The 27984-nt window shown below is 38.0% G+C and overlaps 1 protein-coding gene across 3 annotated transcripts in view; it reads left to right on the forward strand.

The window, feature by feature from the left end:
- The window catches only part of Aff1 (ALF transcription elongation factor 1), a 187956-nt gene that overhangs the window by 49151 nt on the left and 110821 nt on the right, over positions 1–27984 (forward strand). Inside the window, exon 1 of one of the 3 annotated variants that reach the window (XM_071614416.1) lies at positions 10095–10556. The exons of the other annotated variants lie outside the window; for them this stretch is intronic. Coding sequence (XP_071470517.1) covers positions 10537–10556 — 20 coding nt within the window. The 5' untranslated portion in view covers positions 10095–10536. Of the gene's footprint in view, positions 1–10094; positions 10557–27984 lie in introns of those variants that run through there. 3 annotated transcript variants of the gene reach the window in all.

Genomic DNA, 27984 nt, shown 5'->3' on the forward strand with positions numbered 1-27984 from the left:
GTAAATGCTTAGGAGGCAATTTTAAAAAAAAATCTCTGTAGGTTTGTACAGCGCTTTAGATATAATAGGCACTTAATAAATGTTTATTTGATTTAGTTGTAATCTTATTTTGCATATGATTTAAGTAAGAGGCAGAGTCCATAACAAATAATTCTCAAATAAAACTTCCCTAAGTTTTTGAGAGAGCCTCAGTCCTCAGATGGAATATAAAATTCTTACCCCAAATTAGGTTTTGAATTGTTTGGATTGAAACGTTTGTGAAGAATAAAAACAGCACATTTAGGATAGGTTGGGAATCATAGACCATGCCAATAGTTGATGTAGCCTCTTTTATGTGGGGGAGGCCAGATCTTATTGTAATTTATAAGCTGCAATTGACTGATCATTGTGGCTTGTCTGTATATGTAATCCCCGCCCCCCCAACAAAAGGGAAAAAACATCCCTTCAGAGACTGGGAAATATCTCCTATCTTCCAATTTTTAAATCCTTCCCCCCTTTATGTAGGTTCAGGAAAATCCACATAAATGAGGATAGTTTGAAGGGATATAAAAGGGATATAAAGCCACTAACTATCATAGACAACTGCACTAAATTTTTGTTTATGGATTAATGTGTTTTTAGATAGACTATTGGAAATAATACCTGTTGTGTACCTTTGAATATATGAAATTCTTAAGTGTTATGCATTTTGTAATGCTGTGCCTCTCAGACTCTAATGGGTACATGAATCACCTAGGATTTTCGTTAAAAATGCAGGTGCTGATTCAGTAGTTTGGGTTGAAACCTGAGACTCTTGCATTTGTAATAGCACCCAGTGTTCAGAGTGTGGCTGCTGCTTGTAGTGCTTCCGTTGAGTAGCACATGAAATCACCTGAGGACATTTAAAAAATACTGATGCATTTCTTAGGAATCATTGACCTGGGGTGTGGCCTGAGAGTAGCAGGAATTTACAAATTTCCTTTGGTGATTCTCCTGTGTAGCCAAGACTGCTGATCCACTGCCTAGTCTAAGGGATCTAAATTGTTCTCACTAGTTCACACCTGAGGGGAAGTAACTGTTTGCAAAGTGTTATTGTTTCTGTGTTTTAAATTAGTATTGTTTTCCATTATTTTTCCTTTCTCCTGTAGACCCCATGTTTTGTAAGAATCCCTCTATCAAACAAACTATTTTTATATAGTTTGCCACTACACTGCACTTAAACTAACTTTGAACAAGGACTTGTTTTCTTCTTTTTAAATTAATCTGCCAACTGGACTTCCTGATCAGTGTATACTAATTGGTGTTAGCACTGTGAATTCACATAGTATCCACAATGGCCAAACCTGAGTCCTGTACATGTTTTCAATAGGCAACTTTGTGGATTCCATTGGACTTTCAGTAATCTTCACTCCCTTCCTATGTGGACCCCCAGGCCATTGTCCACTGAGTTCTCATGAGAGAAGCCCCCAGATTGTGCCCACTTGGGGGCATATTTCACGAACCTCAAACTCACAAGTGTGAGAGAGAGGATGTCCCACTGTAGCAACTGTAGCCGAGTCCTCTGCAATTCTGTGTCAGCAATCATTATCTTTTGGCTGCCTTTGCACCCAAGCGAGCAAGCATTCCTTTTAATCTCATCCAGCTTCTTGACTTGACATGCATGAGGGTGAGGAGCTTGTGGTTGGTAAAGAGGGAAGGTTATGCTAGCTGGGAAGGCTTCTGAGAAGAGCTGTATTTGTTGGGGTTTGGATAATGGTAGTGGGGTCTCCTGCACAGGAGAGGAAGGAAAGGGCAGTCCAGTGAAAATTAGGTGCTCTCTGCAAAGCTTCTGACCTTCTAAAAGAATCATGGGGCTGGAAGGCATTCCTGCTAGTTGGGAGGCCAGAGAAAGTTGGTGGATGATGAGATTACTAAAGGGGATCAAGGTGGTTAAGGCACCCCTGTAAGAGGTTGGTGTTCTGTTTTTTCCTCCCCTCACTCTAGAGGCCACAGAGACTGTTTTTGGTTTTGTGACTCAATACACTGGTGGTTGTGTTGAAGACTGGGTAGAAAGGGTTGGCAAGAAAAATAATTCTTATTAAGCTATTGAAGCATGGATGATATATGAAGAATCTGAACCAAGTGAATGATAGAGGGGTCTAGAAAGATTGGGACACACTATGATTATTTTTAATTTCAAGAAGGAATTGAGGGCCTGGGGTTGTAGCTCAGTGGTAAAGCACTTGCCTAGCATGAGGATTCGATCCTTAGCACTGCATATAAATAAATAAATACAAGTCCATTGACAACTAAAAAAAAATTAAAAAAAAAAAGAATTGAGAGAGAAGTGTCAGCTGTGAAGTGATAAAATATTGATTCTAAATAGCAGTTTATAAAATTATATACTGTTAGCCTTAGAGCAGTGTTTTCTAAACTTGATTTATTTTGAGATGGTCTGATTCTCACAAGGTTGCCCAAGCTGGCTTTGAACTTGTATAGTCCTGCTTCAGTCTTCCATGTAGCTGGGATTAATGCCCACACAATTGCACCCAGCTATTTCTAAACTCTAATGTACAAGAGAATCACTTGGAGAGTTTAGTGAAACTTGATTGTACACACAGAATGTTCTGTGGTTTCTGTTGGGGCTTGCCTGAAGTTTTGCAAAAGAATGAAGGAAAGGAGCAACAAATAAACAAAAAAATTAGAAGAGACAACTGGAAGACAAATATCAAGGTGACAGAACTTAAACCCAACCTATCAAATAATTAAAATAAATGGCTAAATATTTCAATTACAAAGCAGAGATCATCAGACTAGGCTTTTGCCAAATACAACAATCAGCTTGCAACAGATATATTTTACATATAAAAATATGCATAGTATAAGGGAAAGGATAGAAAAAAAAAAGATAATCAAACAGTAAGCATAAGAAAACTGAGCTGCAGATATATTAGTATCAAGAATAAGTAGGACCCTTGGAACCAGGACTCCAGGGAAGACAGTATTAGCTTTGTAGAGGAGAGAACTTTCTAGTGCTCATTGTTGGCCAGCTGTAGAAGGGGCTGGGCTGCCTTGTAATTACAACAGATGTCCCTGGAGATATGCAAACAAACTCCTCTGGTAGAAAAAGCATTCTTGCATGGAGAAGTGGATTAGGTGACCCTTGTCTCCTTCCTGGAGCCTAAGATTTGAGTATAGTTGTTTTGTTTTTATAGTAATTGTGGGTTTTAATTTTTATTAATTTTTAGGACTGCAAAACAGGAATATGTTCATTCTATAATATTAAGAAAATTTTAAAAATGCCCAGAAGAAAATAAGTCTAGATCCTTCCATCCAGAGATATCTATTGCTAGCAATTTTCTATTGAGTCCCACTTTTTAAAAATACACCTATGTAGCTCAACTTTGAGGAAGCAGTATCCTGATACTGTATTGAATCTGCTTTGTAAAACGGAGGGTGAAAACATGTTCATGGGGGTAGAGTGTCGGGGTCGGGGGTTGGCATGGAGGAATTAGAGATTAGGTGTCTAAATACAGAAAAACTGAGAAGTATCTAAAGTGAGAATCTCCCCACTCCTATCCTTGTACTTTCACTATCCCAGGAAAGCTCTGGGGTTTTGGTGTGATTAGATGTTGAGAATAAGCCAGAAAAGGGAGTGACTGATCTTTAGTTAGGGTGATTGATGACTGGTGGATCAGTAAGGGGCCCAGAGGGAAGAAACGGGTTGGATTTGGGGCTAGTTGGAGTCACACATGTAGAGCCACTGATGATGTTGTACAAGACAGCATTCAGATGGAGAGGAGACAAGTGAGAATTTCTGGAGTTTGATTTTTGATTCTGATTATGTAAAAAGGAACTATAAGGTAAGATGAATTTGCCACAAAAAAGTCCACAGAGAACTTTTCAAGGAAGGGAGCCACTGGCATCAAGGAGGAAAGTAGACTTCTCTTGATCTGGAAGTTTGGCCATACGATACAAAGAGACTGGGTGGCAGCTTTTAAGAAGCTGATGTGTTGAGAAAAGTAGAGTTTGGGTAGGGAAAATAGAATGTTGGCCTAGAGCATCTTGTAGTACCAGAAAGCAAGGAGTGATCAAAACAAGAAAGGATAGAGCATGTCAAAGAGACAAGTAGCCAGTCTGAACCAGCTTGTAATGGCCAAATGGAAAAATTTGACAACAATAAATCATGTAGTATTAATTATAACCCAAAGTTCAAAATAACCATGAGCTCATACTGATATAAATAAATGATTGAGTAAGTAAGAAAATGGAAAGAGCAAAGAAACAGTTTTACAGAAAAATTCCAAATAGGTATCTGCTCCCATTTACAGAGGTGGAACATAATTCACTCCTTAGAGAGGGACAGTCTACAGAATACCCAGCCAGAGCTCCTCAGAAGTGTCCAGGTCATAACAATTAAGGAGAATGAGGAACTCTCAGAGACACAATGCTGTGTGAGATACCCTGTGTTGGATCTTATAACATAAAAAGAACATTAATGGAAAAACTGGTGAAATCAAAATAAAGACTGGAGTTTAGTTCATAGTAATACACCAATGTTGATTCCCCAGTTTTGACCAATGAAAAAATAGTAATAAAATATGTAAACAGGGCTGGGTTTGTAGCTCAGAGGTAGAGCGCTTGCCTAGCACATGTGAGACACTTGGTTCGATCCTCAGCACCACATAAAAATAAATAAATAAAATAAAAAGTATATATAAAAAAAGATGTAAACAATTGGAAAAGTACCCAAAGGGTTACATAGGAGTCTTTTGCAACTTTTTTTTTGAAATCTAAAATTATTGTAAACATTTTTTAAAAGTTTGTTTTAAAAAGCTGGGTTTGGCCAGACATGGCAGCACATGGCCTGGAATTCAGCTACTTGGAAGGCTGAGGCATGAGTATTGTGAGTTTAAGGCCAGCCTTGGCAACTCAGTGAGACAATAAATAAATAAATAAATAAATAGGCCAGGCAGTCCCCAGTACCACTAAATAAATAGCTGTGTGTGAGTGCATGTGTGTTGGCGAGGGAATGGGGAACCTGTGCTCTTTTGTAGGCTGTCACGTCAGTCATTGGCATGGATGGGCAGCTATACTAGGAGGGTGAACAGGAATATTTTATTAATGCACTAATAAGAGGGGATATAGGACGGGAAAGACTAGAAGTAAAGGCACTCAGTAAAGAAAGAGGTGAAGCTGGACAGTAGTCTAAATATTTTTGCTTGCAATCTTCTTTAAAAATGTTGAAAGATTCCAAATCCTCATTCTTAAATTAGTCAGCTAAATCAGGTTTACTCTTCAGACAGTCTGACTACTGGTGGTGCTATGCATCTTATTTTTGCTTCTAATGCACAGCTATTGTGTAAGGCCTGGTAACCTTGGGACAGGTTTGTTACCTGGATACATTTAACGAGGACCCACCCATTACTACTTGTTGATTTGCTCTCAGGGACTCTCCCTCTCTACCGAGAGAGAACTGTTCTTTTGGGGCCCCAGACGTATTTAACACCTGGAGTGATGCATCTAGTAAGTCTGATTTGGGATGGATTAGAGGACTGCTTTTCTTTTGTGAACAGGGAAAGGCAAGGGAAAAGTGAGAGTCTGAATACTGGGGGTAAGGAGAGCATTTGGAAATTAAGGACCTGGATATAGATTTACTTAAAACCCTCTTTGCCTTCATGTATCCTGAGAATCTCCAGGTTGAAGTTTGAACCAGTTTCATAACCAAGGTGAAAGACCTGAGAGATGGAAATCTTTGGAATAGTGCCTGAGAACAAGAAAGGTTCTGAGAAAGTGGGGTTTGCTTTGCATGGAGGCCACAGCTGAAGGGAGAGCTGGTTAATTTCTAGTGGTGCTTATTAGCACTTTTCCCTGCTGTCTCTGTCCTCTAGGGAATATGCATGTTCCCCCACCTCCACCCCCACCTGCTTTGTCTCTCTCTCTTTTCCTGAGTCTGCTACATTTGAGATCTTTCAATGGCAACCTGGAACACTTCTTTTAGCAAAGTGATTTTAGCAGTGTCCTCATTAAATGGCATTCCATTGAAGTGGCAGTTCTTGGATCTGACTTGCATAACTTATAGATGAAAAATCCTATAAGTAGTAGAACCCTTGAATGATCATTGTGCACAAATACATACACTCAGGTATTTTAGGGTTCTGAATGAGGCAACTTGTTTATATTTTTTAGAAATTTAAATTAATGCATTAGAAAGATTATCTTTTATCTTCCAAATTCAAAACAGTACATATATTTTGAAATGAATCAAGTATGCATTTACATTAAATCTATCTGTATATTTTGCCAAATGAACAATGAAGCACTTGATTATTCTGTTTTTACTCTGGGATAAACATTATTATTATTTATTTATTTATTTATTTTGGTACAGGAATTGAACCTAGACGTACTTAACCCATGAGCCACATCCCCAGCCTTTCTAAAATATTTTATTTAGAGACAGGGTCTCACTGAGTTGCTTAGGGCCTCCTAAATTGCTGAGGCTGCTTTGAACTTTTGATCCTCCTGCCTTAGCCTCCAGAGCTGCTGGGATTACAGGCGTGTGCCACTGTGCTTGGCACTGTGGGTTAAACATAATTGATTGCATTTTTTAAAAATTATATTTAAGATGTATTACATATAGCATATATTGTTGACATTACCAGTATGCAAAGGTTATTTATAAATCTCATTAATTTCAAGAGCTAATAAAAAGGTACTTGTATGATTCAGGAACTGATTTCAGATAGTAAAATGATCTGTCTCACATTATAAATTCTGCTCTATTTGTTAAACTGTGCACCTTACTTTTTTGGATTTACTACTTGTGGTCTCTATAGGATTAATGAATTAAGGAAATGTAGAACTGATTGGCATATGCTCACTGCCCAGGAAAACCTGTTCTTTTGTTGTATAGATGTATCTTGTTGTCATGCAGCATCTTTCCATTACTTTTGTGAAAAATATTTCACCATCATGGGCAATTACTAAGACAGCTCTAAGTTTCTAAATGGTCAGTGAAGATTGATAGGTGATCTTACCCCTCATTAGCAAGGTGAACTGGGTCTTTTAGCTGGACCAGGGCCTAGGCATTCTGACCTGAAGTCCACAGAGCTTCAAATGCTCCTTAAGTGGGCTCCAGAGGAATCATGAACCACATCAAAGTATTATAGTGTGGGCCTGGGTTCTCATATTTCATCAGAGAGTCAAAGAATTCTGTGCCCCCAAAAGGTTAAGAATTCCTTTTTGTTCCATTTTGTTGCTGAACAGGATTGGGTTGGATACAATGGTGTTTTCAAAACACTTGGAAATCATAATGCTCATGTTTGTATTGCAGTAGTTCTTCCGTCACATACAGTATTCACTTGTAGAACAATTTCTCCTGTACTTCCCTCTAGTATTTTTAGATGTATTACAAATCTAGTGTAATCCTACATCTGTTTCAAACTAGCCTATCTAATTAAAATTACAAACCAGTTTGAGGGCCCAGGGAATCTCAGGTGTAATTATAATCTGATGTTGATTCTGAATTTCTTTTTGGGTAAATATTTGTTGTATTTATCATTTCCTCATGTTTAAATGGTATCAGAACAATTAACAGTTTACAGAGGAAAAAAATGTAACTTCTTAGTTAATTAATTTATTTATAGTGCTGGAAGTGGACCCAGAGTCTGGAACATGTGAGGCAAGCAAGGACTGTATTACTGAACTACACCCTCAGACCCTGAGAAATATAATTTAATATTAGCAGTGCACATTTGTAGCCTCCTGTGGCAAATGGAAATTTTGAGTAAATGATATTTAAAAAATTTTTTTTTACTTTATGCCTGATATAATTTTGTTTACAGCATAAATGATCTTATAATCCTTTATATAAAATGCATATATCCCTTACATATATCCTAGTATACCTTAAATAATCTCTAGTACCATGTAAACAATTGTATTGTGTTATTTAGGAAATAATGACAACAAAAAATTTTTGTACTTGTTCAGGACAGATGTAGTCCTCTTCCCCCCAAATATTTTCAAACTGAGATTGGTTGAATCCATAGATATAGAGGACTTACTGCATTTAACATCTTTCTTAAGTTTTTTTAAAACCCCTTTATATATTAACATAAGTTACATTTTTCCAAAATTAAGGAAATTAGTGGCATTGATTGGCATTATTTTACATTTATGTAAATCTCTTTACTGTCTGGTTTAACAGGAGACTGCTTGATTCTCTATCTGCTTCTCCATTTATTCTGCAGTGATGTTTTGAAGTCTACAATGATAATTTAGCTGCACACAGAAAAGGAGTTACTTTGATACCTTCTTTAATATTATGACTATACCAAATTGTACACGTTGTGGTTTCCTAAAGGTTAGTTACATTGCAAAATCTGAAATGAGTATATTCATCTTTTTTTTTTTTATTTTCTTACTTTGATACATTAAAATCCATGAATCTGTCTTGCACTTTCAGTGGATCTTTTACCTGTGCATGGTTTTGTACAATCATGTGTTGGTCATTGGAAACTATTGGTTACTAAATTATGCAGAACTTCTAAACTCACACTCATCACTATCACTAAGATCTTGTCAGGAAACCCCTTAAGTATTAGGAAGCTGTCAAATTTAGAGTGACAGATGTAAGGTTTTCAAAACTGCTTGAAAGTTCAAATTTTATCATTGGCAGTAAATATTGTCAGTTGATTTTGAAGAAACGGGCTCACTTTGTTCATTTTCAAGAAAATGTTTGCCCAATCCAAGTCAGAATAACTGCAGAATAACTGCAGGATTGTTTTGCCACAGTTACAGGAATGCTTTTCTTCTAGACAGCCATTTTACATCAGTGTGCAGCAGAGTGCTTAATGTGTGCTTTCTGTTTTGTTGCAAAGAACATCAAAAAGACCCGTGCTCAAGGGTCAAGATTTATGAAAGTCATAACTCTAACTGCTTGCTTCTTTAAGGACTTTCATAAAGGAAACTTTTTTTTTTTAACTGCTAATGTGTGGTGAAGAATGCAGTGACTATGAGTTTCGTTTGCTCCCACTGCCTTGATTAGTTGCCAAGGTGCCAGTAGTTTCCCCACAATTGCGTTTGCACCATCAGTACTAATGTCAGCACAGTGAAAAGACAAATATTGTCTTTGTGTCATTCTAAAAATAGTTCTGACCTCGGAGAAGGTCTTGGGGACTCCCAGGAGTCCTCTAAGCATACTTTGAGATGCACTGGGCCATTCTCCCAGCATTGTAGTTTTGGTGCCAGGCGTTAACACGTCTGTCCACGACTTAGTAACACAGTGTGAACTACTTTTTTGTGAGATGGACAACATTGTCACGATTCTAGGTCAAATGGGGAGTCCACAGAGTAGGGGATTCATTCCATATTCATTTAAGCGTTTCTAGCACCTACAGCGTGCTCGTCCCTAAGCGATGGCTGAAGCACCACCTCCTTTCATCTCTGCCCCTTGGAAGGTTATCCGCCCCCTACCCCCTGCTTGTCTTTAAGCTCGGTTTAAATACTTTTCCTGGTCCTCTGAGTAGGACACGATTTCGCTTGTACTTTGAGCGCCTACTTTGTCGTCAGTTCCTTAATCACTTAAGGACCCAAATGAGTTACTGTTTTCTTTGTAATACGCATGTTGGCCACAAAAGGGAAGATGTTTTGTAAATATTCGTCTCAATGTAATGAAATCAAAACTGAAAGCAAAGTAAAACATATGTGCATTAGTTGTCCGTTTCCTGATTGCAAGCTCTGGAGTGATCAGAAGTAGCGAATGTGGTTTATTGCTGCAGTGGTTCCTGCTCTCTGCGGCCTCTTGGCCGCAATATTCAACAATATTCAAATTATAGCTGGAGTTCTGAGCGGCGAGGACTTGGTGTTCCGACGGTGTGTGCTTGTACGTCGTTAAAACCTGGCAGGCGAGCGCTAGCGAGAAGTCCGCAGGCGGGGCCGGCGGCGGAGAGCTGGGCTGTGTCGGCGCTCGCGCTCCGCGCCCCCGCCCGGCCCAACCCGACCCGACCCAGCCCGACCCGACCCGGTAGCGCCTCGCCTCTCCTAGCCTTGGGCTCGGCCGGCGGAGCGCCCTGCCCATTTAAGGAGGCGGGCCGTACCACCAGAACTTTCTTGACGGGGGTATTCTGCCGAACTCGGACAACTTCGAAAGAGCAAAAAGGCTATTGCCTTTCCCTTCAAACTCTGGCCCGATTCGTGTGGCTGCTTGGTGCGAGCCGTGCGCTGGCGGGCTTTCCTCCTGGGCCCGTTCGCCTCCCTGCCCAGAAGTCGCCCCAGGCGCTCTCTCACTCCGAATCGGGACGCGACGTTCCCCGGGCTCAGCTAAAGTGTAGTTCTCCTGCAGAGGCCCCAGTGCCCGGATGTCCATCAGGATTAGTGCGAACCAATACGCTTCCAGCCCGAGGCTGCGCTGAGGGCGCCCGGGGCTCCGGAGCAGGTAGTCCCCTAACCTCGGGGAGTCGAGCTGGGGAATCATCCCCGCACGGCTCCGGCAAATGGTGAGCCAGGCGCTGGCAGCAGGGCCCGCGGGTTGAAAGGTCTGATGGACAGAAGACAGTGGGCTCTCTAAGCTGAATGATGGCAGCCCACTCAAGGTAAGGCAGGCACCGAGAGAAACTTTTTAAATACGCTAGTAGCTGGGGAAAATGAAGGTTGCGGGGGTGAGGGGGGAGGGCTGGGGTGCTGGGAAGGAGACGGGCAGGAAGCAGCTTTGTCATTGCTTTCTCATCATTCCTGATGCTGTGGCTCATAACTGAACGTCAGATAAAAACCAGTTTGGAGAACATACTAGACAGTTTCTGCACAGCGGAGAGGGAGACTGGGTTAAAGTTAAGATTGAAGTTAAAGATCCCTCTTCTTCTAAAAATAACTGTTATTTTTCGGGAAATTAAGTTGATTTCACTTGCCTGTCTTTTGCTCAAATTTTCGTTATGTTCTTTGTGCACCCATCCTTTGGTTCTCTTGATTGCTTGCTGGTGTCTTAAGAGGCATTTTAGAGATACAATTAATGTAAATCATATCTTGCCTAGGAGAGGGTGGGAGACAAATTGCCTGGTGATTGAAAATTTTACTGCTAGAACGTATGATTCTACATAAAACGGCACAGCTTGCGTGAATCTGCTGAGTAGGCAAAGACCGGGAATTCACCGGGGTTGGTGAAGGGGAGAGAGGATAATGAACTGCAGTTGCTGTCAGAGGAGGACTATTGTAAGAACCTCAAGCCCTGTCTTTCCATGGTTTGTTACTGGTTTTGTAATGAGCGTTTAAAAAGAGTGATGACAAGGCATTAGTGATTAGTATAAGATTCAAACTGTTGTGTGCGATCTGTGTGACTTCATTTTAGTTGTGACAGCAGTTGGTGCTAAGGGAAACTGAAGAGTTATATATACATTCTTTTAAACTTTTACTAGAAAGCACCGTGGCCTCAGTTATTTAAAATAGTAGGAAAGCTCTTCAAGTTATTATGTGATGAAAGATAGTGATTTGGGATGTTTCAGAAGGCTCAACAAATTTAGGTCTGAAGTCTCAGATCATAGAGAGAAGTAGATGTTTAAATAATGAAATTTGAGAGGATGTAACTTAAATTTTTTTCCTAAGAAACAACTTTCTAGGAAGGAATGAATGTGTCTAAATAGAGAACCTCTTGTGTGTCACCTGCTTTTTATATTTAATCCTCTGAACTCAGTGGTTTATCCTCAGACTCCATTTTATTGATTGTTCTAAAAAAGGAGTTCTTAACCTGGGGCCAATGTAGTAGGAAAACTTGGGTAAGAAACTGATGTTGCATCTTTACTTTCCCTAAACTCGAAGTGAAATTTTAGCGTTTCTTTTAGTAGAAATATATGCGGGGTGGGGAAAGGACAGAAGCAAAAACAAAAACAAAACCCTGTAGTACCAGTACTAGGGATATTATCACAAATAGAAACCTCATGTTTTCATAATCTTATTTCAGTTCTTGCACATGTCTTAATATCTTACATATACCACTTTTAGAAAATTAAGGAGCTGCTTTATATTGTTTAATAATTAAAGCATAGAACCATTAATTTGTCTTTTAAATATTTTGGTTGGTATATTTTTATGTCATTTGTTCCCTTTGTATTCTTATTTATTTTATTTAATGCATTTAAAAACTTCATCCTGAGAGTGCTATTACTTATCAAATTACCGTAGGGGTCCATGGCACAAAACTTTGCATTAAGATATCTTGATCTATGAAATTAAATCAAGGCTGACAATGCTCTCTAATATAGTGCAGGGAATTGAACACAAGTGTGAGTGATTTCAATGCCTGAACCCTTAAACTAAAGATAAAAATGAGATAAAAGGTAAATGGTGTACTGTGTGTGCCAGACACAGCAATGAGCAGCTTTAATTTAATTACCTCTTTGACTCTTTTCACTTAATACTTTTATTATCTATCTTTGGTCGTTAAGGAAACTGAGGCCCTGCCAGGGTATTTCTTGCCTGAGGTCATGCAGGTAGAGCGTGGAGCAGACCTCTGGCTCCAGAAGTACTCTGGAGCACTTCCTTGCTTCTATGCTGCCTGTTTGAAGCACAGATGAGATGTTAAAAGAGGAATTGCAAAGCCTCAGTGTAAGAGAAAGCGATTTCTGGTAAAATTGCTTTTCTGCAAGATGTTGTAATTTGAGTTATCAGTAGGTTGGTACAACATGCTAGCAATTGAAATAAAAGAACTGCATATTTTTGATGTCCTACCTAACCTTCAGATATGTCCTTGAACTTTAAACAAAGCAACAAGGCCCTCCCTTATATCTGTTGTTTTATTAGCCTGCATGTTAGAGAATATGTCTCATATGTTGTGAATAATCCTTTTCTTCAGTTACACTTAGAATGTAGTCCAACCTTACTTTCAGACATTGTGCTTTGTGGGAGAGTAGATAATCTTTGAGGTCCAAATAGAGAATATATGGAAAAAATTTAAGATATTTTTGGATTTCAGAGAACCCCAAAGCTGGGCCAAGTTTCCCTGAGTATTGCTAAAAGAAACTGAAACATTACTTGGGATGTATAATCTGGCCAGTAAAAACTTGACCATGTGACACATTAGTATTCTTGAGACAATTAATTTAGATTTTCAGAATCTTTGGACTTAGAGATTCATAGCTCAATGTTTAACCACAGTAGTTTCATTGTGCATTGAAATAATTTGTAGCTGGGAACTTAGATGAGAAATTTGCAGCAATTATAAAGGAGCCAACCCATGGCATTTTTCTCTAATTAATTGACATTGCTATAAGGTAGTGTCATTCTGGATTTGATATTGATGGGTGGTATATGGCTAATTTTTTCTGTGAATGGACCATGCACTGTAGCCACCTCCTTAGGTAGCTCCTCCCTCTTTCAAAGTACTTATAGCTTATGTAGGGGACACTAAAAGGAAGAGACATTGTGCCTAAGTATTTCTTGGTTTATGAACTTTTTGAAATTGAGGTTTTATATTCCTCTACCTCATTCCAAAACATTAAAGTAGGAAATTATTTTTATTTTGCTTTTCTGGTTGATTTATTTTCTTAAAAAAATACATTTGTTGAGTAAAATATAAATTGCCTAACTTTTAAAACTCAAGAGTCTTTTGATCAGTAGCTCGAAAACAATTAATATTTGGCATATGAGTTATCAGAATTGGAGAAAGGTAATCACCCAGAAATGCGTTTGTCTCCAGTACATATGCCTTACCTCATGCACTTTCTTGGGAACTATCAACATAGCAGACACATGGAATACCCTTCCTTGAGGGAATTGTAATAAACTTGCTTTCTTTAATGTGAAATGGTTACAAGATCATAGTTTTATTTTCCAGATTTCTAATCTAAAGTATGTGGAGACTGTTCTTTGTAGAAGTATTAAAAATTAGCATTCCCTCTTTTTGAGAATTAATAAAATCTAACAGTTTATGGGTCTTTTTCTATATGGATTAGCTTGCTTTATACTGAAGAGTGATGTTGATGGATCGAATAAAAAGGAGGGCTTTGTCTGAATCTCCATCTCCCCTAACTCTCATTGAAGCAATCCCCGAATTCTAGGAAGGAATATATACAGACCTTCAACTACCGGCAGGGATTAAGCAGTTTTAAAAAGCACTGTGTGCTACCTGAGAAGTGGGGCCCACCCCCACCCTGGGGGGAAGGGTTCTGGGGGGGGCGGAGTGGGGGTGTTGAACTTGCTTTTTTGGGAGAGTTGCATCTGGTGGCTTAGCACACATGTTCTCAAAAGAAAGCTCTTACAAACTGCGAAAGGAAATTAGGTTTAGTGAGCTCTCCACAGTTTTTTTTTTTTTTCCCCCTTAATTTGACCCAAGTTCATGTTAATGAAGCTTAGAAGAAAAGAAAACCAATAAAGAGGTAAAGTCAGATTGTTCCCAAGATTAATATGAAGCCGGTTTTTGGTGGCTCTCTTTGACTCTGGTAAGGGAAACTTTCCTGTTGCAAAAAGGACTGCTCTTAAACTGGTATAGAACCAGTTTTGCCCCACCCTGTGCCCCCACCTCTGACTTATGAGCTACTGATTATTGTGAAAGAAACTTCATGAACATAAAGCAGTTAATTAAATATGAGCCAAGAGCAAAGAAGGATACTGTAGTTCGGAAAGTGTGGTTCAAGGAAGAGAAATAGCATGCGTACTATTTTGACCCCATGACTGTCCCCATTTTTCCGTATGACACCATTGTAAACAGTGTCCTTGACAGAAGAGAAACACAAACAAGTCTTTTAAGTGATTTCTTTCTGGTTCATCCTGAGAGCACAGCTGAGTTTCCTGACTCACAGTCTAGGCTTCTTCCATGATAAAGACTGAAGGAGCAATGAGTAATTTTTTTCTTAAAGTCAGCTGATTTGTGGGAGTGTTTGGCAAAATTAATGCAAAAGATCTCTTAGGAGGTTTAGGGAATTCTATACCATGTCATGAGATGGCATTCTGTAGTTGGATCTATACTCTTTTGAAAATGAGATTTAATGAATACTGCTTAAAAAGATTTTGAATTTCAAGTTTATTCAGGAACAAAAATATGATCTTGTTGGTAGATAGGAGTACATTTCTTTATTATCCTGGTCTCCTGTCATTTACTTGTTTTGAGCATCCAAATTTATGCCTTGCTGGCTAGCAATAAAATAGAGGAAACATAAAACTGATTAGTTTCACCACTGTTTTGTGATATGAAGGACAATTTGACTGTTTCTAAATGTATAAACTTAGTTTTATCTTGGCAAACTTCTCTCTTATTTTTTTTCCAAAATTGTCAAATAAACTTAGAGTGTATTTCCACTATAACTCACATATAAAATTAATCTATCTCTAGGAAAAAGTTTCTTAGATATGTCTCTTGTCTCAGAAATACAAACATATAGTGAGTTGAGTGCCATTTCTATGTTTTAATTTAGTTACATCTTATTGATATATGGTGAGTACATAACTTTTACAGGTTAAAAAAATTACTTAAAAAAAGTATTGGGAAATCTGAAGTGGTAGCCATTTAGTTGTGCTTTCAGATTGTATTTATTTTATTATGAACATAATGTGTACTCATTTGCTCAAAGTAATAGAGCAGGTAGAATGCAGAGTGTCTGGCTCAAATATAAATGTATCAAGTGGATGAAGTTTAGATTTATACTCAGGAGAAAAATAAGATTTATTACTTTGGGGACAAATGCCCTGGGGAACCAAAAGTAAAGATTAACTTTAAAATCAGCCCTGTGCTGACTTTCTGTGTTTTGGTGCCGATCAGTGTTGAGAATCCTCCTTGTGCAAACTCTTCCCTTTCCTATCTGTCCACAATGAGTTAAAGCTTAACCTGATGGCCACAGAGCCAGCAGACCCATACTCTGACAGCCCTGTTCTCTGCTGAAGGTCTGTTTTATTGTGTTGGTTTATTGGCTTTGTTTTTAATTTAACCAGATTAAACTCCTGTCAAATTCTTAAGGCAGTAACTTGGTGTCAGATTTAAAGTATTAAGAGGAAATCCCAGTGGTGACATTATCTTATCCAAAGAAACTGAAGTAAACAAAGGGAAAAAATTTTTTAACTCTTTGTCTTTATCTTGGTGTTAGATATTATATTTTTGAAGGGCACCCCTGGTTTAACCACATGCTAAGAAGTACAAAGAATACTTTCCCTACATGATGGCTCCTGTGCAGAGTACTTGGAGTGCTGTAGGCCTCAAGATTCTTTTGGGTGGGTTGGGGAAGAGTTAAGGTTGTTGACTCCTGAGTAACTTACTGGCCTTTATTTTATCCTAAAGGATCTTGCCTTCTCAGTGTTGCTTACTTTTGGACTGGCCATTAAACAAGAGAAAGTAAAAATATTTTAGGGATAATATGTTCAGAATAGGTTCAAGGTTCTCAAATTTGAGACACAAATTATTAATATGCAGGCTCCCTATTCCCCCAGACAGACTGAGTGGGTAGAGCCTGGGTGGAGCCCTGCTGGCTGTGTGGGGTAGGAGGATCACAAACTGCTCCCTGGTATGTTGTATGTGTGTAGAAATCATATAAACTTGGAGCAGGGCATGGTGTTGCATGTCTGTAATCCCAACTGTTTGGGAGGCTAAAGGCAGGAGGAATGTGAGTTCAAAGCCTGCCTCAGCAATTTAGCAAGGCCCTAAGCAATTTTGCGAAGATGCTGTCTCAAATTTTTAAAAAAAGACTGGGGAGGTAGCTCAGTGGTTGGTTAATCCCTGGTACAAAAAAAAAAAAAAAAAAAAAAAATCCAAAACAAAAAGAAAACACACACACACTCTACTGTACAATGCAGTTAAATTTTGCTTTAACATACATGTACAAATTTCCCCCCTCCTATTTAAACAGAGTGGAGCTTAGTGGGGAACATAGATTAATTTATCTTCATATAAGAAGCTGACTGAAATACTGAAACGCCCAGATATACCTATGTTTTAAAACAATTAGTAAAAGGCACCAAGAAGTAATGCACAGTGTTTGATCATGCAGCACTTTTCCAGGAACTGTTTTTTTCCTTAGAGATCTGGATATTTAATATACCCTTTTCTATGCCCTGTGTGTTCCCTCCCTAAACCTCCCTCCCTCCCTCTCCCTCTCCCTCTCCCTCTCCGCAACACACCTCAATTTATCAAACACAGTTGTTTTCCTTCCCAGGGAACAGTTACACTTGCGAATTGGTGGTGGTTATGTCCAAACATCATGAAATGAAATGAAAACTTTTTGTTTTGTATTTTTAACAAAAGCATTGTCTAGGTGTACTGTTGTTGAACAAATACTGGTCAATAAAATTTTTTGAATGACTCCCCTACTGGGAAGTAAATGTTAAAATTATAGCAGATGTCACTTCCTGCAACAAAATTCAGGAAACACTCTCTGGTATGTGGGTGTTGTAACTTTTCAGTTCTTGGAACTTTCCTTCAGGAAACTGTCCTGTCAAAAGCAAAGCAGTCAATAAAATATGAAGCACAACTGAAACTGTGTTGTGCGGTGTAATTAAATTTTGATTTGGTGCATATGTTTTGGTGGTTATCACGTGACTTCCATCCTGGGTAATGTGTGTCTGGATAACTTGTTAAGTTGCTTCTCTCCCTCCCCCACTCTCCCTGCTTTAAAAATGCAGGTGTATCTGATTTATTCTGTAAGGCAATTTATGGAAAGTGGTATAAAATTAACCAGTTCTTACTGCTTTGTACAAAACTAGGAAACCAATGGGAGGCTTTGAAATATAGTCAATAATCATGAAAGTTAGCCCCCGTTAGGCTCTTTCTTACTTTAAATTTTCTTTTACCTTTTAAAACTTTTTTCTTGTTCTTTCCTCCACTGCTTTGTCAACATTATTTTTTATAATTCACTGTGCTATGTATCTCATCTTTTCATCATTTCCAATACAGGTATAAATTATGTAAAGATTTTTAGAGAGTTCTAATTCATTTTATGCATTTTGTTTGAAAATTTGACTCCTACAATGTGTGTTATCACAATGTTGACGTCATATGTAAGTATTGTGTAATGTAAAAAATATTTAAACTTCCTTGAAAAATATCTTTTTTTTTTTTTAAAGCAAAAACCTAGGAAATCTGTTTCTTATGCTGTTTTTTCAGAATTTTTTTTTTTTAATCTCTCCATTGACAAAATGTTTACCTTGGACATTTTCTAAGTAATAAGTCCTATCTAGTAAATTGGTAGCTGATAAAAATTTGAGTCCATAATATCATGATTTTTGTTTTAATTTTTACCTTGAAGGAAAAAATGTAACATTTCACTGAGTTAATTTGCTATCTTTTAAATAGTTTTTTTTAATTGCTTAAAAAAGAGGTCTATCTATCAGTACCAAATTAGTTAAAGCCCTGTCATTTTACCTTTTTCAAGTAACTGGCTTAGTAATTACACTTCCAGGAATTAGTTTTCCTGTTATTCTAATTGGTATCTTTTCTTTCCCTGATCCCCTTTTAGTGTTAGGCCATCAACTCTTCATTTTAAACAGTTGGGTAAATATAAACTGTACTGCATGGAAATATGTAGGCAGTAACATTTTACTATTAGAATACTGAAAGGATAATGTGAACGCTAATATATTACATTAACTTAAAAATGAATTTCTGATAGCTATAAACATTGGAAAAGAAAACTAATTTTATTCAGATTAGTGTTGTCTCTTATCACACTTAGTTTTTTTTCAAATTCAAAGTATACCAATTATACTTAATTTCTGTTTTTAAAGGGAATCTATGTCCAGACAACAAAAAGCTCTGTTAGCAGTTTAAAAAAGATTGGATTTTATAATTTCTTTTTTTTTAAATGTGTTTTTTCTCAGCCTAGTTTTTTTTTGAATAACTTCATTGACATGTTTTGTATATCATAAAATTCACTCACTTTAAGTGTATAATTCATTGCTTTTTTAGTTCACTGAGTGATACAAACATCATCATAAACTGGTTTCAAAAGATTTTATTCTCCCCATTAAGAACCCTTATGTCCACTTACAGTTCATTGATGTTTCCAGACCTATCCAACCATTAATCTTTTTGTTGATGTAAATTGTCTTTTCTGGGCATTTTATATACATGGAGTCATGAATGAAATCTTGTGGTTTCTTGTATCTAATTTTTTTCACCCAGTTTTTTTTTTTTTGGTGGCTCCAGGGATTGAACCCAGAGTCACTTAACCACTGAGCCACATCCCCATTGCTTTTTATTTATTTTTTATCTTGAGACAGAGTCTTACTGAATTGTTAAGAATGGCCTCAAACTTGCTGTTGTCCTGCCTCAGCCTCCTGAGTAGCTGGGATTATAGTTGTGTGCCACTGTGTCTGCCTCATCCAGATAATATTTTGAGGTTCATATGTGGCATAGACTGTGTCAGTAATTCTTTTTTTTTTTTTTTTTTACTGGATGGTGTTTGATTGGGTGAGTTGGTCTGTTTGGAGTAACACTATGAAATTTGAATGCAAATTCTTGGTTAGATACTTAGGGGTCGAATTTCTGGGTACCATGATAGTTTTATGCTTTATTTTTTGAGAAAGTGCCAAACTGTTTTCCAAATTATATGCCTGCCATAGCCCAGGTTTGTGTCAATCTAATAGTTTCTTGTAAGTCATTCAATAATATCATGGTTATTTGCACTATGAAAAGAATAGTTCTGAGATGTGATCAAGTTTGTATTTGATATTAGAAAATGTATAAAATTCATACGATTTAAAAATCTCAACTCATATTTTTCTCATAGAAAATTTCAGTTTTTTTTTTTTTTTTTTTGGTGCTTAGGATTGGGTGTTTTGTTTTTGGTGCAGAGGATCAAACCCAGGATCTAGTCCTGTGTACTAGACACATGCTCTACAACTGAGCATAGGTCCTCAGTACACTTTAAACACATTCTTCGTTAAATATAAATTCTTTATTTTATAATTGCAATTGGAACTTCACTGTTATTTCATTGTGTTTTTAGATAAATTTTTGCTCAGGTAAAAATGAGCTGTTATAATTCTCTAGAAATTCACATACAAAAATATGTTACCTAAGTGAAGCTTCTAGAAATTATTACTAAAACATGGTTCCTGAATGGGGAACTTCAGAAAAAGATCTGTTTCATGAACAAAAAAATATTTCATGAAATACTCTGAAAATATCTTTAGGCACACATTTGATGGTAAAGAAAATGAGTTGTCTTTAGCATTCCTTAGCTATTCTGTAAAAGCTGTGAAGCCCTGGTTACATGTCTTTTTCATCTCTGCCTTTGAATCTTCCCAGTTTTCTTTGAATTTGGAAGTCTCCAAATTTTATTGGAATTCATTGCTCTGGGTATTAATTTATATCTACTTATGGATTCTATCAGTATTAATAGCTTTATGAATATGGCCAATTCACATTCAGTAGCAATATATGTTTATTAGCTGTTTATATTATATATGGATGCATGCTTTGTTGACTGAGAGCCAGTTACTGTGTGTGGTTTGTGCAGGGCTCTAAGGTGATTAAGATAGACACACTTTCCCTGGGGATTGAACCCATGGGCGCTTAATCATTGAGCTACATCCCCAGTCATTTGTATTTTTAAAATTTTGAGACAAGATCTCACTAAATTGCTGAGGCTGACTTTGAACTTGTAATCCTCTTGCCTCAGCCTCCCAATTTCCTGGGATTATAAGCGTGAACCACTGTGTCCATCTAAGGAGGTCATAGTTTGATGGAGGAGAAAGACTCAAATAATCAAACAAAATGGCAAATAAGACAGGTATAAACTGTGTTAAGTACTGTGACAAAAACGAACAGCATACTGTGGCAGGGTAGCAGGACCTAGGCCAGGAGGACCTCTGAGGGAGGTGAACATCAGAGGAGAAAAAGCAAGCCAGGACATATTATAGAAACGTAATTGTCCCTCCAGAATGTCATGGAAGTAAGTAATAGTGGTGGGACAGATGGTATTTTTTAAACAGGTGAACATGGTGTTAGGAAATAACCATCATATGGCAGTTTCCTGAAATAAAAATTTGATTGTTTTAGTGGGTTACTGTACTGTGAAAATTTAGCCCTACTGTTTAAAAAAATTTATTTTAATGATTTCAAAATGAATGTCATAATATAACTTTAATTTATAAAGTAGAGGCTGGAGTTTTTAAGAGTTGCCCTTAATTGATACATAAGCATATTAGTGTTGAAAAGAAGTTCAGGGGACATTTTTTTAGAGTTTGGGAACTGTCAAATAAGGGATGTGGTAGAATTAGAGAAGTCCCAGCTCAAGTGAATACAAACATAAGGAAGTGAAGATTTAAACAGTAAGGAGGACTTTTGTCCTTGCTAGTAGAGATAAAGGTTAATTCACAAAATAACCTTTCATCATGTGAAGGTCTGTTCATGAGAAGTGGAGAGAAGGTAGCCTCCATCTCCGCCAAAACCAGATCTTGAAGAGAGAAATAATTTATGTGTGTTAATCAAAGCCCAGGAATGAGCTTCTCAAGGTAGGTAATTAAACATGGAAACATAGTACAAGTGGTGTTAATACATAAAATACAGAAATAGAAAATGGATAATCTTTCACCTTTGATATTTCAAGAAGTAGCAGATGGTTTAAATACCTTTTTTCTCAAGGGATTCCATGGCTTCTTGAAAAAATGTGATCACAACCAACTAGAACCTGCAATATCTTCTGTATCTTCTGTGATGGTATAAAATTGCTTCAGGGATCCTGGTTTCATTATCACCTCATCTCTCTTGTACTTCTGTTTACAGTTATTTTCAAATGCATGTATTTAATTGTAGACTATTTGTGGTATAATATGTGAACATTTTTGTGAATATTTCACAAACACACAAAAGGAAGTTATTTTCTTTCAGAGAAAATACAGCGTACTATAGCAGGGTAGTGGGACCTAGGCCAGGAGGACCTCAGAGTTAAACATGGGTTTGTATTAGCCCTCTCCCCCTTTTAAATGTACAGTAGGCCCTCAGTGTAATGTCCCCATGGCTCCTATAGTAGCTTTGAATGGTCCTGTCCTACCTGGCTTCCTCTGCTGATAGCGGTTACTCCTATTCTTGGGTCTAAGGCAGGAAACAAGGGCCTCAAGCCCCTGCTTTTTATTGTTGTTTTATATTGTTCTAAAATTAAGGTATGTAAAATAAAAATGTATATTAGCCCTGTCAATTTATTTCTGTATTTTAATTTTTGTTCGGTTGATCTGCCACAGACTGGGAGAAGAATAAAAGTTTTCAACAATTAATGGGTTTCTATTTCCCCTAGTATCTTAGGGTTTTTGCTTTATAAATGTTAATGCACTGTTTTTGATGCATAGATATTAATAATTATATACATATTATTTATGTGTGTGTGTGTGTGTTTTTGTTTGTTTGCTTGTTTTGGGTTTTTTTTTTGGGGGGGGGGAGGGGCTACTGGGGCTTGAACCCAGGAGCACTCTACCACAAAGCTATATCCCAGCCTTTTGAATTTTTTACATTTTGAGACAGGGTCTTGCTAAGTTGCTGAGGCTGTCCCTGAACTTGTACTCTTCTTGCCTCAGCCTCCCGTTGGTGGGTTTATATAGGTGTGTGTCACCACATTGGCTGATATGTTCTTTTAAGATCACCACGTATTTTGTTATGTAGTCTTACTGAAGGTTTCTCTGAATGTTAGGTGAATGGAATACACATACACACATATCACAGACATAGACATAATATTTAGAGATGTATATCTTTAGTTGAGTGTGGTGGCATACACCTGTAATCCCAGTGACTCGGGAGGCTGAAGCAGGAGTATGTCAAGTTCAAGGCCAGCCTCAGTAACTTAGCAAGACCCTGTTGTAATGGTTTGGATGTGAGATGTCCCCCAAAAGCTTACATGTAGACAATGCAAGAAAGTTCAGAGGAGAAATTATTGGATTGTGAAAGTCTTAATCCAATCCTAATAGGGACTAACTGTGGTAATGGAAGTAGTAGAGTGTGGCTGGAGGAGGTAAGAATTGGGGTGTGGCTATGGGGATATATTTTGTACCTGGAGTGTGGAGTCTCTCTCTGATTCCTTATCACCATGTAGCTGTTTTCCATCGCCACACTCTTCCGCCATGATGTTCTGCCTTGCCTTGAGCCCTGAGGAATAGAGGCAGCTGGCCTTGGCTGAGACCTCTGAAACTGTAAGCCTCCCAATAAACTTTTCCACCTCTACAATTGTTCTGGTCATGTCCTTTAGTAAACAACAGTGAAAAAGATAACTAAAACAGAAATTGGCACCAAGAAGTCAGGTCCTTGCTGTGACTAACCTTACCATGTGGTTAATAAGCATTTGGAGCTTTTTGGAATTGGTGGGAGGAATTTTGAGATGCATAGCACTGCAAGCTGGAAATGATTTAGATTTTTTTTTTTTAGCAGAGCTTAATGACTGATTCTGGTGGGATCTTAGAAGACCAAAATGTCAGTAGGACCATGGTCTGTGAAAACAGAGTTCAAGAGGGTTTAGAAAGGGAGAACTCTATTGGAATATGGAGTAGAGTTCATTCCTGCTATGTTCTGGCTGAGAAGTTGTCTGCATTATGCTCATGTCCTGAGACATTCTGTGACATTGATTTTAAAAGCTTAATCTGGTCGAAGAAATGTCTAGGTAGCATTGCATTCAGGTGGTGGCATGGATATTGCTGAAAGCTTTTAGTCAACTTTATTGTGATAATCAGGAGCAGAAAGTAGAGCAGAAAGATTAAAAAAATTGGACTTGAAAGGCAGGAGTAAAATAGGACTAAGAAAGTTGCAGTTATTAAAGACATTACCAACACTAAAGATAGGAAAGGTAGCAGAATACAACAGTTACTAATAGGGCATTATGTAAAAATGTGGATGTGTAACCGATGTGATTCTGCAATCTGTATTTGGGGTAAAATTGGGAGTTTATAACCAACTTGAATCTAATGTATGAAATATGATATGTCATGAGCTTTATAATGTTTTGAACAACCAATAAGAAAAATGCTAAATACTTTGCTCAGAGACAATAAGAATGATAGCCTGAGGGCATCTCAGGAGTTGGCAAGACCACACCCATCTGTAGCTCTAGGGAGTAAAAGTGAAAATTCTCTTGAAAAGACCAGTTAGTCACCCTTCTTACACAAGGGGACCTAGGATGTTTTTTCAATGTGCTCAGCCACCTAGACACTCAGAGGCCACTGCAGTCAGGGTCCCTAGAGGCTTGGGTACTACTTGAGATGGCGGCAGACTTTGGCACCAACCACCAATCATGTGTTGCTGGTTCTGCAGGAATGCAGGATGCTGGAGTTAATGGGTTGTGGAGGCTTCTGTCAAGATTTCAAAGGAAGGTCTTGGTGGCCAGGCAAAGTGCAGCAGGGTTGGAGTTCCTGCGGGCACTCCCTGAGAAGGCCAGGTGTGGAGATTTGAGGAGGAAGCTGAAGTTGCAGTGGAGACACCCCCCCACCCCAGATTAAAAATGCCAGTAACATGGGACATCCTCCTAGGAAAGCTGCAGGAATCTATCAGAGACCAGCCAACAGAGAGGCCACTTTCTATGTCTATAATTTTGTGAATGGAAATATTTACTCTGGGGCTGGCGATATAGCTCAGTTGGTAGAGTGCTTGCCTCCCATAAACAAGGCCCTGGGTTCAATCCCCAGCACCACATACACACAAAGTTTACTCTGTATGTATTGGATACTTGTAAACTGCTTTTAATATTATAGGAGCTCACAATGTGAGATTGCCTTGAATCATAGAGAAGACTCTGGACTTGTACTTTGAGCAATTTCAGAACTGTTGAGAGGGGACTCTTGGGAATGGACTAAATGTATTTTGCATTGTCAGATGAGTGTGTGTGAGTTTTGGGGGACCAAGAGTGGGATGTTATTGTTTGGATGTGAGGTGTCCCACAAAAGCCCACGTGTGAGATGGTTCAGAGGAGAAATGATTGGGTTGTGAGAGTCTTAACCCAATCAGTGAATTAATCCCTTGATAGGGATTAACTGTGGTAATTGAAGTGGTAGGGTGTGGCTGGAGGTGTTGGGAATTGGGACATGGCTATGGGGTGTACATTTTGGATCTGGAAAGTAGACGTGAGCTGCTTCTCTTCACCACACTCTTCCTTCATGATTTTCTGCCCCACCTTGAGCAGGCTGGCCATGGCTGAGACCTCTGAATCCTTCAAATAAACTTTTCCTCCCCTACTGGTCCGGTCCTTCAGTCAAAGCAACGAAAAAGCTGACTAAACCACCTGTCTCAAATTAAAAAATAAAAAGGCTTTGGGATGTAGCTCAGTGGTTAAGTGACCCTGAGTTCAATCCTTGATTTAAAAAAAAACAACAAAAAAAGTGTATCTTTAAATCTTTCATCCATGTGGATTTTAGTTTGGTTTAAGGAATGAGGGAGAGTTCCAGAACCTTTCCTGTCTCTTCTCAAACTAACCATTCTGTTCTCTTTCAGTCCCATTGTCACCCTCTCTGTGCATTTATAGACTGTTTCAGGACTTGAAAGAGCTGATATCCCTTCTTTACCCTGCTACTCTTCACTCTTGCAAAGCACTTTCCGACTTTTCATGGTTATTTTCTCATGTACATTTTTCCAGATGAACTTCAGTGTTTTGTCAGACAACTTGTGGCTTCTTAAAAGGATGATTTCCTCATAAATTTATAAATCCTCATCCTGTTTTTCAAAATATTAAAGTTTAAAAAGGGATTAATCATGTTCTTTGTAGGTTTTCATGAACTGGAGAAGGGTGAATTAGAGTGCCAGGGACTTCTGAACCTCGAGCCAGGCACCACTCATTTACAGAGATCTTTGGGAGTAGTCCTGTGTGCCTTAGGTTTTCCAGAAAGAAGCAAAAAGTACTTTAGCTCTTTTCATCAATTAATGTATTATTTAATAACTAAGAGGTGGATCATATTTCCATAGGTAACTTACATCTGTTTTTAGGCAGAAGGAGCCTTTCGTGGTCTCAGTGTTGCTGTGGTTAGCATCTCACTTTATAGCAGACTTTTTATTTAGTCATTCTGTCTTGATAATTATAGATATAATTTAGGCTCTTTAAATTCTTTCTTTTTTTGTAATTCAGTAAAACTAAAGCAATAACAAAGTTAATAATAATTAAAATGAAAGAGAAATGTCTTCCTCTGTCTGAACAATTTGTCCAAACATTTTCTCCTTGCTCCCTTTTCAGCCTTTTCCTTACATGTTAAATATTTTCACATAGTTGAATCACTCTCTCCATGTGCTTGATAAGCCAGTCAGTCAACATATAGGGTAAAGGAGGTTGGATTTACTTTAGACTGTTGGAGTTTTGGAGGTTGTCATTTTGTCTTAAATTTGAAAGGGAACAGATAAATCTTTCAGATCTTTTATGCTTAGAAATGTCATGCTAAGAATAGATTTAAAAAGAAGCCAAAGTAGCCCAGTTAATATGACTAAAGCAAGGTGTTATTTTATACATTGCACCAGGATAAGGTAGAAGAATGCACTGGTGAGTAGGTTTCATAAATGTTAGTCTGCTCATGATGCCAGTGATGGAAACTACTGAGCACCATATATATGTGCTTCATTAATTCATATTTATTTATAAATTGGTCATAGTTGAAGAACCTAGTATAGCCTACAAAATCCTAAGAAATGAAGACTCCTTCTAGGTTGTTTTCTACTCATAGGTGGCAGATATATCCATGCGTACTAGCACGGATGCAGCCATTGCCTCAGTAGAGTAAGTTGGAATCGAACATGCAGACTGAAATCAAGTTTAACTGTTAGTTTAAAATTACCTGATGAAAAATCATAGTTATTTTTTTGTCTTTTGTTATAACTTACATTTAAAACGACCTGTAGCAACTGTCTTCAGATTTATAAACTTTCACCTAATTTACATTTGTTTAAGTTATATCAGAGCTGGTAAGCGCCTGTAGTCCCAGCACTGACACAGTAGGATCACTTGAGTCGAGAAGTTTTAGAGACCAGCCCGGGCAACATGCTGAGACCCTGTTTCAGAAAAAAAAAAGAATAAACCCAAAACAAACAAAAACAACCCAACAAACTTTATATTATTGTATCAGGACCAGAAAATTTGGATGCTCATATTTTTATAGACTTCTTTTAAAAATTGTGCTCTACTCAGGGACAGAAAGAGCAACTGAAGCTGGATGTGGTGGTGCACTTCTATAATCCCAGCAACTCTGGAGGCTGAGGCAGGAACATTACAGGTTTGAGGCAGGCCAACCTGAGCAATTTAATGAGACCCTGTCTCAAAAAATAAAAGGGTTGAGGTTGTAGCTCAGTGGTATAGCACCCCTGAATTCAATCCCCAGGACTACACACACACACACACACACACACACACACACACACACAACTGAAATTATTCATTTGTTTGAATTAAAACAAAATTTCCCAATGTGTTTGTAATTGAGCTGGCCAGAGTTATTTCAATCGTATTGGAAATTTAAAAACAAGAAGAAGTGTAGATGGTTTCCAGTATACCATTAACTTTCTCCCATTGCCCCTCCCCCACAAAAATGTATTTGGGGCACAGAAAATGTTTTGTAAAAGCAGCAGTGAAAGTCACATGATGAAGGTTAGGCTCTAGGCTGGAGCAGAATTTTTCTTGATCCAAAATGTCAAAACATTTGAAACAAGAATGGAAAATGGTGCAGTTGATTAAGCAGCATTTAAATGTGCTTAAACAAGTAGGTTCATTTTACATTTATGTTAGGTTTTTGTGGGGCTTATTTTGGGGGTGGTTAATGGGAGAGAAGGAGAGATATAAGAGATCTCTAGATTTCATTGGAAAAGAAGCTGGGAAAAATGGATTCTTTAGGGATTATTTCAGCTGAACTTGGACATTTTGAAAGAGGTTTATATTTAATTTTGATCTACAAGAACAGCAGTTGTTTATTAAGCAATCATTTATTAGATAATATGCTATAATCTGAGCTGGGAGGGAGCTCTGCATATTTGGTGGTATTTATTCTACAAGGCAGTGCTTATCATCCCCAGTGTGAGAAACTGAGGCTCATGGAAATTAATTGACTTGACCAAGATCTTGCAACCAGCTGACCCATAGCCTGTTAAGCTGCTCTTGACTT

Source organism: Marmota flaviventris, chromosome 7 (genome assembly GCF_047511675.1).
Source record: "Marmota flaviventris isolate mMarFla1 chromosome 7, mMarFla1.hap1, whole genome shotgun sequence".
NCBI classification, from domain to species: domain Eukaryota; kingdom Metazoa; phylum Chordata; class Mammalia; order Rodentia; family Sciuridae; genus Marmota; species Marmota flaviventris.